Source organism: Symphalangus syndactylus, chromosome 3, assembly GCF_028878055.3.
Source record: "Symphalangus syndactylus isolate Jambi chromosome 3, NHGRI_mSymSyn1-v2.1_pri, whole genome shotgun sequence".
Taxonomy (NCBI): domain Eukaryota; kingdom Metazoa; phylum Chordata; class Mammalia; order Primates; family Hylobatidae; genus Symphalangus; species Symphalangus syndactylus.
The window spans coordinates 20463073-20476533 of NC_072425.2; the positions used below are offsets into that span (position 1 = coordinate 20463073).

The 13461-nt window shown below is 41.4% G+C and overlaps 1 protein-coding gene across 2 annotated transcripts in view; it reads left to right on the forward strand.

The window, feature by feature from the left end:
* The window catches only part of PSMB7 (proteasome 20S subunit beta 7), a 62738-nt gene that overhangs the window by 25566 nt on the left and 23711 nt on the right, over positions 1–13461 (forward strand). For both annotated transcript variants that reach the window (XM_055271148.1, XM_055271149.2), the window contains exon 6: positions 6091–6149. In XM_055271148.1, coding sequence (XP_055127123.1) covers positions 6091–6149 — 59 coding nt within the window. The remainder of the gene's footprint in view (positions 1–6090; positions 6150–13461) is intronic.

Sequence of the window (13461 nt, forward strand, 5' to 3'; positions counted from 1 at the left end):
GTGTGTCTGTTAATTTTGCTTTAGAACATGTTTTTCCCCCACTAAATACTATAGCATGGATATCTTCCCATTGCCAAAAAAATGTAGTTCTACTTTGTCATGTTTAATGTCTGCGTGTATAGTATTTTATTGTTTATTTTCCCTGGCTCCTGATTGTTGAACCTTTACATTTACTTCCAGGTATTTTTTTTTCCCCCTTTAATCTAAACAGTGATCTTTTAAGATACGTGACTTGGGTACTTGTCCATGTGTTTCTTTAGAATAAGTCCCTAAGAGACTTGCTGGTTTGGTGGGTATGTATAACTGTATGATTTCCAACTGATGTTTCTGCATTGCCCATTAGAAGAGTTCTATCCATTTCTGCTTCTCCAAGTGTGTCAGAGTACCCATTTGATCACACCTTTGTCAGCACTATTATTCTTTTTAATCTTTGCTAATTTAAAAGGCAAAAGGTAGTTATTTTACTTCAATTCATATTTCTTTGATTGCTAGTGAACTTGATCAGTGTTGCTTAATGTATATAGGCCACTGCCTTTTCTCTTGTAAACTACTGTCTTCTCCGTTGGAATCTTGATGTATTTATCTGTGAGCTCTTCTTAGTTATTAATGTTCTGCATGTTGCATGTATTTTTCTGAGTTTCAGGGCTTTTATTTTACATTCTTAGAGGAGCTAGTAATTTTGTTTATAAGCCAGTGGGCCTGCTCTTATAAGATGTTTCATTTTAACAGACTGGCTGGAGGTGTGGTCCTTGTGGAACTGGTGCTTGGGACCCCTTCTCCCGGGACTCAGCAGATGCAGGTGACAAGAGGGTGGGACACCTTCTCCCGGGGCTCAGCAGATGTGGGTGACAAGAGGGTCTGTGGGTGAGTCCGGCCCTGACAGAGCTGGGAAGCAGGCCAGGTGCTCTTTCCAGGACTCCACAGGGCATCAGCTGCAGGAGGAGCTTTGAATGAGGACCTAACTGGAGCAGCTGTGGAGTGTCTGCAGTGGATGGCGGAGTGCCCTGCAGGTGAAAGGGAAAGAGACATTTGTCCTCCCTGCCTCCCTGTCTCTCCACAGCCCGGCTTCTTGGTGGGTTGGGGTGGCGGGTGTTGAGCAGGGTGTGTAGGTGGGCTTGGGGGAGGGCAGTGGATGCAGGAGGTCAGTCTGAGGGGACTAGGTAGCCATCATAGTGTCCTCACTTATATTCACCTCTCTAAGTGCTGGTCACTGAATTGCACCTTGTTTTTCTGTTTTAAAGAGCTTTGTTCTGGAAGCAATACTGGGTACTCAGTAACCATGGGTGTGCTGAACGGGCAGGCTTGGTGAAGGTTGCCAAGGAGCAGCTTCATGGAAACTACTGATGAGACTGAGAACGTCAGTAGTATTAATATAATGCAGAAATCCAGGAAAAGCCGTTCACTCCTGTGATATCACAGTGGTTTGGACTGGACTAGGACATATAATAGGACTTGGTTTTGTGGTTTTTAAGGCCCTTTTTCCTTTTTGAAAATTGAACTGGCTCTACACTTGAGTTTGTCTTATATTCAGCCTAGTATGGTAAACTAGGCGATAAATATTGCTTTACACCTTATCCAGGCATTTACTGCTATCCTCACGCCTTCAGGGGCAGCTCAGAGTTTTTTTTGGCTCCCTCATTTGGATAGTTGGCCTCACTTTTAGTGCAGCTTAACTCAATAAGCGTCTCTCCTAATGCTGCCATGTGTCAGAGACTGTTGGGGATGGAGGCTGCAGATATGAAAGGATGGACAAGTTGCAGAGATGAGAGTGATAAACCCTGTGGAGGGGGGTGACCAAGGAAGGGTTCTAGGAAGAAGTGATCTATCAGCTGGAGTTTGAAGGGTAACTGGGAGTTCTTGGACTGCCAGGTGCTCTGTGAGATAGGCTTGAACTGGCATGGGCATTTAGGAAATCATGGGCAGTGTGGTGTTCGTGGAGTATCAGGGGTGTGTATGGGGGATGGGAGGGAGCCGAAAGAGGTAGAAACCTGGTCATGGAAGGTCTTGCGTGTCCTCTCTCAACTGTATTGTAGCATATAGGACTTTCTGTATGAGAGCGCGACATAGGGTCACAGCTGAGACAGGAATCCTGCCCCTGTGCTTGTTTCGTGTGGTCCTAGGCAAGGAGCTTTCTCACGTTAGTGGGTTGCTATGAGGATGATGAAATGACCCCAAGATAGGCCTCATGGCACCTGGCGGGTGCTCAGCAGAAGGCCCTTGTTCTTCTCTTTGGCTTCCTTCTCCTGACTGGAGTAAGTTCTCTGAGGCCTCACCCTTGCTCATGGAGCATAGCTTGCATTTGTGGAGGGCACGTCCTCTCTGACATGCCTTTCCTTCACTGGCACACTCGAGTGCACAGCAGAGGCCCAGTCCTGGCCACACTGTCCCCTGGCTTTTCTGTTTATCTGTTCTTTAATGGGAAACCAGATAGTTCTGATGTCTAAGATATCTCTGCTTTTGGAATAAAAAATCAGAGGAAATGATCCTTCAAAAGATTTTCGCCTTGGTTTTGTTTATGAAGAGAGTGCCAGCTTAGGTAGTTGATGCTGAAATAACAGAATGTCTCAGGGCATTATTACAGGTTTATAGGGAAAAGAGGATAATACATTAACGTTTTACAGGTCACATGGTGGCTGTACTAGAATGGCATTTGACTGGTGATTTATTGTATATAGTTTTGGATGTTGGACCAGTATCTAGGAAACTTGAATGAAATTTTCTTTAAAGAATACTGGTCTGAGTTTACCATCTTTTTTTTTTTTTTTTTTTTTTAATGGCCAACTTCTTGTTCCTTGTGTACTCCACTGCATTGCCCTGAAATTATGTTCTCTTGTCACTTCAGGCAATTGCAGTTGTATTTGAAATTCTCACCCCAGTTTTCTAAATGGCAGACACAGATTCAGAGATACCTACAAACCTGTTGACAGATTTTCTATCTCCAAACACTTCTGTGTATTTCTGAAAAGGGGGCACCAAAGTCCTCCTTTCCTGAAAAGCTGGGAGCAGGAGCTAATTTGCAAGTGATTTAGAAATTATTTTTAATGTTGAATTTCCCTTTTCAAGTTTATTTTGGGGCCCACTTGTCTTTGATTTCATGGGAAGCAGAATCAGGTTGGGAGGCTCCTGCTTTTCAGAAAATTTCTCGAGAGAGAGAGAGTGTGTGTGTATGTGTGTGTGTGTGTGTGTGTGTGTGTGTGTATGTTGTGTGTGTATATATGTTTTTTTTTTTTTGAGGTATAAAAAGGGGAAGCCAGAAATACACTGTAGTAAAAGCCCCAAGTCCTATGTTTACTTGTCTTACACCTTTCAGCTCTTCAAAACAAAAAACAAAATTGCCTGTCTGATAATGTAGAGAGCCACCCCACATTGGAGAAACCCTTTTGTTCCAAGAGTCTGTGGGTTTAGTGTGTTATTTCCACTTATAGAAATTTTGTCTGTAATATTGTTTCTAGGCAGGAAAAAGGTTTTTTTGTTTGTTTGTTTGTTTGAGACGGAGTCTCACTCTGTCGCCCAGGCTGGAGTGCAGTGGCGCGATCTGGGCTCACTGCAAACTCTGTCTCCTGGGTTCACACCATTCTCCTGCCTCAGCCTCCCGCGTAGCTGGGACTATAGGCGCCCGCCACCATGCCTGGCTAATTTTTTGTATTTTTAGTAGAGACAGGGTTTCACTGTGCTAGCCAGGATGGTCTCGATCTCCCGACCTCGTGATCCGCCCACCTTGGCCTCCCAAAGTGCTGGGATTACAGGCGTGAGCCACTGCGCCCGGCCAGGAAAAAGGTTTTAAAGAAATAATTATTTGGGGAGGGAAATATTTTTCATTTCTTAAATTATTGAGTGAAGCTAAGCAGAAGGAAATATATGTGCCTAGGAAAAAGAATAGAGCAAAAAAAAAAAAAAAAAAAAAAATTAATGTGAAACTGCCAAAGAAAGGAATGGCCCCGGAGAAAAAAACAGCTAGTGATTTTTAAGGACAAATGCCTTTAAGGTAAGCTTGTTTTTCTTTTTTAACAATTCATTACAGTTTTCCACAAGTTGTTAGCTCCTAGCTAAATACCTGCCTTCTCCCTATCCTGTTTTAAATGTTTATTTCTGGCCTCTGGTTGATTACCCTTGTGTTCTTCGTGGGGATATTCTTGGGCTTTGTTGGAAGAGGCCAGCCTGCTCACCAGTGCTCTGCAGGATTGGTCTATATCTAGAAGTATTTTTTCCTGAGATTTTTCATTTGCAGTTGCCTTGTTCGTTCATGGCAGCTGTCTTTTGCTTTCCACACAAAACCAGCTTGCTTTTACTAGTAAGTCTGAGACTGGTTCTCGCCTGGGCCTGAAAACAGCAACTTAGGTTACGTTCTCCCTTGACCCCTGAATCTCAGAGTAAACGTGTGACTCACAGAACGTTGGTGGAGTTTGACCCTGTTTCCATGTCTTCAAGGACATGTTTACTTTAAAATTCAGAGGTTGGTTTTGCTGAATTTGCTCTCGCATATGTGCTAGTTTTATCTGAGTGTACTAGTTTTATATCTGTTTAATTTCTATCTCCTTTTCAGAGGGCTTTTAATGTCCCTTTAGATCACCATTTTAGTTTTTTTTTTTTTTTTTTTTTTTTTAAGGAGAAAAAAATTGTGAGGTGGGGGGGAAATGGGGTTGCCTTTTGCTCCCAAAGCCTAAATGGATAGTCATTGCTTGTAATGCTGGTCTACACTTGACGCTTCCTACTGCTTTAGATGTGATGTATCCGGTACTGTGAAGGTAATGATCCTCAACCGCAGCAATATTCCCTAACAGGAGTATCTGTCATATTCATGGGGATTACCATGTTCATTGATTTGTGTCTGTAAATCTGCTGTTTCTACCCTTTAAATTTGATCTATAATTGGACCTCCTTAAATGGTTCAGATAAGGTAGTCTGTATTTTCTCAATGCGGCGTTGCTGTCAGCTTCTCCTTTTTCATTATACATTCAGCAGAGTTGATAAAATCAGCAGGACACCTCATTTGAAACTGTTTAATCGCTGCCTTTTTCCTTTGCTAAACCATTGAGGTGGTCAAGCGATGTACACAAATCATTTTAAATAGAAAATATGGTTTTCTCTGTGACCCAGCTAAATAGATAGTGTTATGCAAAACAAGTTAAAAAGTAATAAATGCCAAAAAAATCTTCTAATTGGAGTAAAAAATTGTGGGCAACTCTATCCTCTCTCCAAAAGTGGAGTATCCTGAAATATTGCCAGGACCTGTAAAGACAAGATGATGATTTTCTAAAGATTCTCTGGTTTTTGAACAAAGCAAATTTAAATTTTCAAGGAGTGCTTAGCTGCCTTTTGCATCCATTCAAAGGGAGCCCACGCTTATTTGTAATGCCTTTACATCCTACTTTTGTAGGGATAAATTTGCTATCTGTTAATATCTATGCAGCATAACCTTTCAGCCATTTGCTATTGGGATAATAAATTTTTGTTTCTTTGTCATTTTGTCTATTCAGCTGTTACTCTTCAAAGTACAAACTAAAAATAATAGCTCCAAATAAATGCCACATAATAAAGTGTTTTACAGTTGTAGCTGGAATAACCTGGTGGCTGCTGCTCGCAGTCCTATTACCATTGCTGGTGCGATAGTTTCTTCCCTGCGTGTCAAGGTGACTACCAGGGCCAGCTCATTAAAACAATCTTTTCTTTGGAACTGGCTTGGTATTTAGTGCTATACCCAGCAGCCTGCCAAGGCACAATATGGAGCACTAGACTCACAGCATAGAACACGGGAAATTATGTGGCAGTCACTGTTTGAAAAAAAATCCAAATTCTCCATAACCTCATTTTCATGCTTCAGCATTTTATTGTGAATAATTTACAGTTATACCTGTCAGTGGTGGAAGTAGGACCAGTTGCAGATTTACCTTAGATAGTGGTAAGTGTGACTCCAGGCTTTTGAAGAGCACTGTTTTTACCTGGTTTATGTGGCCCTGTAGAATTAATATTTACACTGTACTTGAATGAGACACTGGGCATGTTTTGCTGTTTTTCTTGCCCCTAGGTAAACTTGAGATGGACAAGCTGGGATATCATAAAATACACTAAAAGTGTACCTTTTTCTTACAGGTTCTGGCTCCTTGGCAGCAATGGCTGTATTTGAAGATAAGTTTAGGCCAGACATGGAGGTATGTAAGTCCCTGCAGTTTTATTCTCTTTCAAAGATTTTTCTGGTTTTATCTTGAACATTTACAAATTGATTGCTGATTCCTTCCGAGCTTGTACAGCACTGTTGTTAGTTGGAATGTTCTTTGGCACAGATGGTTTGTTTGCCGAAGAGACCAGCTTCCTTTTGTAGTGGCCCAGCTGTGCCCTTCCTTGGGCTTGAGGCGCCAGCGCTCTCCAGCTTTTTGCTCTGGGCTTTGGGCTGTCTAGGAATCTTCTTGACTGTAAATGCGGAGGTAACGTGGAATGTTTTCTTGTGTACCAAGCTTTCTGTGTCACAATATCTCAGATGTGTATGTCTTTGCATGTTACAGAGATGTGACCTGAAAATGGAGGCAGTTTTAAAAATCCCTATAGGTGATTCTGCATCTGGCAGAAGATGGGAACAAGACCATGCATGTGGTGGAATCATCTCAGAGTGTAATGATCTAGTGTGTCAGATACATGTATGAGAGATTCTTTTATTGTATTTTCTTTGGTGGTGGGGGAAGGTGGTATCTTCTGAATGATACTTCACTTAAGTCTACTTTAATGATAGATTGTCTCCACCCCCCACCCCCTACATCTTCAGGACAAATGCATAGCTCTTCCATGGTCACTGTCACAGGAATGTTGAATATGCCTGGATCCATCATGGTACCACGTTACTCCTCCATGGCACTACATCTTGCTGCTAAACCAGCATTTGGCACATCAGCTTTTTTGATGTTTGTTAATATTTTGATGGGGAGTATCAACTTCTTTTCAACAATTAATAGGTAGTTTATGAGTGGTTTACCCTATTTCTTAGTATGTAGGTTTTTGCCATTTCTGACTTTGCAGAATTGTTTAGGGACCAGAGAGTGTCTCTGGAATTGCTTTTTGACAGTGCCTTATGTCCAGCCATCTTTGGAAAAGATTGCTTATTTAAAATACTTTGTTCTTCCATCATCTCATTGTCATTGGAGCACCAAGTGTCATTGGAACTCTGAAGCTCTCTCTGCCCTTTAGGTTTGGACCAAGTGCTGTCAAAGCCAGAGAAAGTAGGATTAAAGATACTGGTCAGCCAGGACAGACAGGGGTTTTCTGCTGGAAACGGCGATACCTACCCTCGGTACATGGGGATAGCTCTTATAAGTGACTTGGTCACTCGGCTAGATTTCTTTGCTTCTCGGATAGCTGCAGGAATTAAAACATAGTATATAGAATTTAGGTGTTTTACACTAAAAATGATAGTGTCTTGTTCCAATTAAGAATAGTAAACAGGTCCAAGTATAGACAATAAATGAGATTGGGATTCTGTTCTCATTTCTCAATGTGAACAGTTACTCCCATATCAGCATTATTTTCTATTTGGCCTTCTTAAATATAGAGAAAAAATAGGATATATTAATACTAGGTCACTTAGAAAAAGAAAAGGAAAAAGTTCCCCAGTTTTCTAACTATAGGAGAGGAGTTCCTAAGGTTCTACGCATCCATTAGAACTCACAGAGGTACAGGGAGGCGTACTCTTCAGTTTTGTTTAGAAAATCACCTCAGTAATACCAAACCCTTCTTTAAAACACATTAATCTTTTCAAATCTTCCTGAAAGGTTTGTCTATTTCCAGTTGATTAGGACTTCCGTATGTTAAAGAAAAATGAGAATTGTAGGAAAAGTTGAGAGTATGAGGTACATTAGAAGTGACTTTAACACTCCACTAAAGTAATTTTACCTTATTTAGAGTTTGGATTTGAAATGATTCAAAGGCTGTGAATTGAATATTTGATGTGATTTTGGGAAGTAAAGGGGAATGTCAGCATCCCTTCAATAAAATTGATATTATCAATCTGAAGAATGTTTCTTAGATCAGTTGTGTCCATAACTGGGAGCATTAGCTGTGAGACCTTGAAACAGGTTGGCCATATTCTTATTTCACATTGATTATTAAATGGACAATTTTAGGTAACTGGTTTTTATTCACTTGTTATTGAAACCATATGCACACCGACAATCAGTGAAAATCACTTTATTTTAGAGACAGAGTCTCGGCTGGGCGCAATGGCTCATGCCTATAATCCCAACACTTTGGGAGACCAAGGCGGATGGATCACTTGAGGTCAGGAGTTTGAGACCAGCCTGACCAACATGGTGAAACCTGTCTCTACTAAAAATACAAAAAATTAGCCAGGCGTGGTAGCAGGTGCCTGTAATCCCAGCTACTCCGGAGGCTGAGGAAGGAGAATCACTTGAACCTGGGAGGCGGAGGTTGCAGCAAGCCGAATCATACCACTGCATTCCAGCCTGGGTGACAGAGCCAGACTCTGTCTCAAAAAAAAAAAAAAAAGAAAGAAAAGAGGGAGAGACAGAGTCTCACTCTGTCATCCAGGCTGGAGTGCAGTGGCATGATCTCGGCTCACTGCAACCTCTGCCTCCTGGGTTCAAGCAATTCTTGTAGAGACTGGGTTTCACTATGCTGCCCAGGTGGGTCTGGAACTCCTGAGCTCAAGCAGTCTGCCTACCTTGGCCTCCCAAAGTGCAGGTATTACAGGTGTGAGCCACCATGTCTGGCTGAAAATCACTTTATTAAGGTGAAGGTGGTACCTTCTTCTTTAGTGGTTGAGTTTAAAAGTAAACAGAAGGCACATAATAGAGTAACAGCTGTCAGCAGATTAATTGTTTAAAAATCTAAAGAGATGTTAATAGTAGGAAACATTTATTGTGAAGACCAAGCCACTAACTGTGCTAACCACACTGTTTGCTTTTGGTGAATATTAAATGAAGGCCAAGACTGCCTAGCAGAGTTGAGAGGACACCATTTTAGATTCAGCCAAAGTGTCTGTCATTGGTGGTTCTGCGTCTATGTAGAACTCATAACAACAAAGACATTTTGGTTTAAAATTTCCAAACTTTTTGTTTTCCTTCTTTCCAGGGAGACTTTCTTTCTGTGTCAAAAAGCCCTGGATAACTTTTCTTGCCTAATTAGAGACCACAGAATTGGGTGACTAAGCCTGCTGTTTCCTTTCAGTGTGGAAAGGCTTCTGGATGTGTCTCAGACAGAAAGCCAGGAGAACAGCACTGCTGCCTTTCACACCTCGAATGGGTTGCCAGGACAGTAACTGCCACTCACTTACAGAGAATTGCTTTGCAAAGGGGCAGTTTTAGGTTGTTGTAATAACAAATTGTGTAACCAACAGTAATTTTTAGGCTAGACTTACGAAACAAACTCTTGGCTTTATTGTTAAAACAAATAACAAATTAGAGGAAGCCCAAAGTCTTTCTGTTTCCTGATCTACAAACCTGTACTTTAGATAGTGCTGGGCCTTTGGACTATAGTATTTATGGAATACAAGTTCCTCCCTCCTTAAAAACCTGTCTTGTGTTCTCATCATCTCTAGCTGCACTGTCCAGCGCTAACCTTATGTGGTTATCGAGCGTTTGAAATGTCAGTTGAGAGGGTCTGTAAGTGGAAAACACACCAGGTTTCAGAAACTTAATACAGGAAGCTTTTAAAACACCTCAATAACTTTTATACTGATTATATGTTAAATGGTACTGTTTTAAGTATATTGGCTACATAAAAATATTAATAAAATATCATCTAATTCTATTTTTTAAACTAGCTACTACAACATTTATTGGGCAGGGCCAACCTATCACTGCATTTTGAACTTGTCATTTACACACTACATTTAAGGTTTCTGCCATATCCAGGTGCCAACTGCTCTATTAATTTTTTTGAAAATTTATATTAAATTAAGGTATAATTTACATATAATAAAGTGCACAGATCTTGAGTGTAGAGTTCAATGGGTTTTGGCACTCAAATGAAGATAGAGAACATCTCCTTTACCCCCGAGGGCCCCTTTCCAGTCAGTTCCATTCTCCATCTTTCCCACAACCACTTTGATTCACCTTTTAAACTTAAATTTATTTTTAAAATACAGTTTGTATCTGAAATCCTGGGTTTGATGTACTGGTTCTATTTTTCTTTTCTTTTTCTTTTTTAAGACAGGATCTTGCTCTGTTGCCCAGGCTGGCGTGCAGTGGCATGACCAGGGCTCACTGCAGCCTCAACTTCCCAGGCTCAAGTGATCTTCTCGCCTCTGCCTCCCAAGTAGCTGGGACTATAGTTGTGTACCACCACGCTTGGCAGATTTTTTTGAATTTTAGTAGAGATGAGGTCTCACTATGTTGCCCAGGATGGTCTCAAACTCCTGGGCTCAGATAAGCCACCATGGCCAACCTGTATTTTTCTTCAAGACACATGAAAGTGGGTACATACTATCAATAGAAATAAAAACGGTTCATATATCACCATCACATGTAAGCCCAGGGATTAAACTTTGGGGGAACATAGGTTCCCTTTGGCCATTCTTGTCTGCTCACTGTTCTTTGAATATAGCGTGCACTGGCTGGCCGTGGATCCTTACCGCTGGTGCCCGCCAGCAGTACCCTCAGTTGCTGCTTCATTTATTTGTGTCCCTGTGCTGCACTGTACACACCTGTCCTGTTGTTTTCTGGTTGTTTTCAGAGGCATCTCCTCCATGCCAGTGAGAGAGGGAGCTCCTTGAGGGCAGGGGCCATGAAGTCATCTCTGTTCTTAGCTCCTGAGGTTAAGTATGTGTGTGTTGCCTTGAGACAGTAGGATAACCCTGAGCTTAGTCTGAGTTATCAAAACCACCTGGGAAATGGAAGGGACCTTCTCTTCTTCTTATCTAGAAAGTGCTGAACATCTTTTCAAGGTAACAGGACGATAACCAGTACACTTCTCAAATAGCGTGCAGTATTGGGGCACAGAGTCAGCAAAGCAAACACCCCATTAAGGACACAGGAAAAATGAAGATGGGGCAAAGGGCAAATGCTCATTGGGAAACTACAGGCCAAAAAAGCAGAAGAGTGAAACCCAGCTGGGATTCGTAAATGCCCAAGATGGGCTTCTGCTGTTTTAAGTTATCTGAGCCATGACTTGCCTCAAGTAAAAGTCCTCAGTTCCTGAGTTTCAACTAACCATGTGAGTTTAGGGCACGTTAAAAATCTTCAAAAAGTCTCACCCAGTTTTGGCCTAAACGCTACCTCGAGTGGTCTTCTAATTTTCATTTTTTTGTTTGTTCCCTTGCTGTGAGCCTGAATTCTTCTCTGGCAGGGACTGTGCGTACACCTGGTCGTTTCTGTTCCCTTGCCCTAGCATGGTGACTGGTGCATAGTAGGTATTCAGCCAGTGTGTGTTGAATGGGTGGATAAAAAGGTGTTAAACACAACTTTACTTAGTGGTTCTGAGAGTAATCTTCCTTTGAAACAGTTTGATAATTTCACCTTTAGTGTTCACAGTACTTAGCTGTGATGGAAATGAAGGCATAAAAAATTGTATTACTTACTGGTGATAAGTCTCATGCTTTATTTTTATCAGTGAAGGTGCTTATTCAGACACTGTACCAATGTATTGCCAGAATAGGGGATTTTGAAATGTGTAAGTTGACCTGATGACAAGGAGTCAGTTATATGAGAGGTTTTTTTGGTGATGATGAATTGCTCAGAGCATTCCCCCAGATTTTTTCTTCTCTATTGTTAAGGCTGGTATAAGAATTCAGCTCCCGGTCCTGGTTGTTACCCACAGGCTAGCTTACCTGGACAGGAAAACTAGTGATGACCATGCTGGGGCATTTTCAGTCTATTTTCCAGTTAAAAATAAGGAGTTTGATCATGATACCTGGAAATATGGCGTTAGCTTGGCAGATATGTATCTTGAAAATTGCTAAAATGAAACATAGATTTTGTTTAAGGGGGAGAGAGAATTAAATGAATCCGATAATGTAGGTTAGTTTTCCTTCTATTCCATTTCTTTGTAAGAAGGGATGTTTTCATTTGGCCTAGTGAGAAATTTAAACTCTTGGAGATTACAATTCATTAAAATGGGTAGAAGATTAATATTTAGTCTGTCAAGATCAATACTGCCCCCTCTTTGCACTAATTGTCAGAATATCTTGCGAGGGCTGCTGAAGGGTAGTGGTGTGCGCAGGACCCTCACATCACAGGGAGATGATTCAAAGGCAAACTGTCCTGCACCCTCTGGTATCGACTTGCAAATTAGCATCTGGAATCTAATTAAACAAGCTTAATGAAAGTAGCAGCTGAATGCTGCTGGAAAAGACAATCAGCTTTTTTCCCCCCTCTCTGATACATATTCTGTACTATTGAAGTTGGTCACCAAACACATCGTGTGAGCACAGTTAAAAAAAAATTAGCATTTATTTGAAGAATAGAAACTGTTTTTCATTCTGTTATGCATTTGGCATGCTCTGGCGTCCCATGAGAGCCATGCCACAGCAGATAGTGCACAATATTTATAAATCCATGACAGGCAATAATAGCAACTTGAAAAATTCTTTTGCTAGAATCTCAAGTTGAGAGCTGCCAAAAGCTGAGAGGATCAGATCTGCAGTGGCAGCTGCTGTGCCCTACAGTTAGAATTCTAGACTTTGAAGATGCTCAACTTAAAGAAATGAAGACTGCAGGCTTAGCCAATTTTTGCAGGTTTCTAGAGCTCTGGCTCTCTGCCTTTTGAAGATGAGTTGCTGAAGCTTCTACCACTGCCTGAGGCGTGCTAACACCAGCAGGATCTTTTTTTTTCCTAGTTTTAGTGTGTCTTCAGTTTTAAGTAGCACATGCTTAGTCAATGCCAACTGTGATGGTCCTTTCTCTGGTTGCAATACCGAGGGATGAGCTCCTACCCTATACCCTTCAGAGAGAAGCTATGAAGATAGATGGTGACGTATACAAGCGCCACTTCAGCCGTCTGATTTATGGAGTCATATTTCATCACTCAGCAAGTGTTGGCCTCTAGAGAAGCCCTTATAGATTGCTAAAGATGTGAGCAGCTATCGCCCTAAAGGCTTGTGGTTACCTCACAAACGTGATGCCAAACACCTAGCTACTGAGGAAACAGAATTAATCTGTCATTGCAGGCAGCTATAGATCCACTTTAAATAATGAGAGTTGATACCAATATGGTTTTCTGACAGCAAATCTTAGAAGTAACTGTGTGTGTGTGTGTTTTTTTTTTTTATAAGTCCAGTATTAGGAAGACACTGAGTTGCAGTTTCATTTGTGCTTTGCAGATGGACAACAGTGTGAGAGATCTGCATTATTTTGATTTAAAAATCTGTGCAATTTGGCATATAGAATGGTCCCAAAAGAGAACATAGTATGAGTTCAGTATGGTTGCCTGGAAAGGGGCATGGGGCTTGGGAGCTAGAGGATTGGGCTGCAGGTCTGTTTCCTCTGTGCTTAGAGCAGGACTCTGGGAAGAGGGGCATCC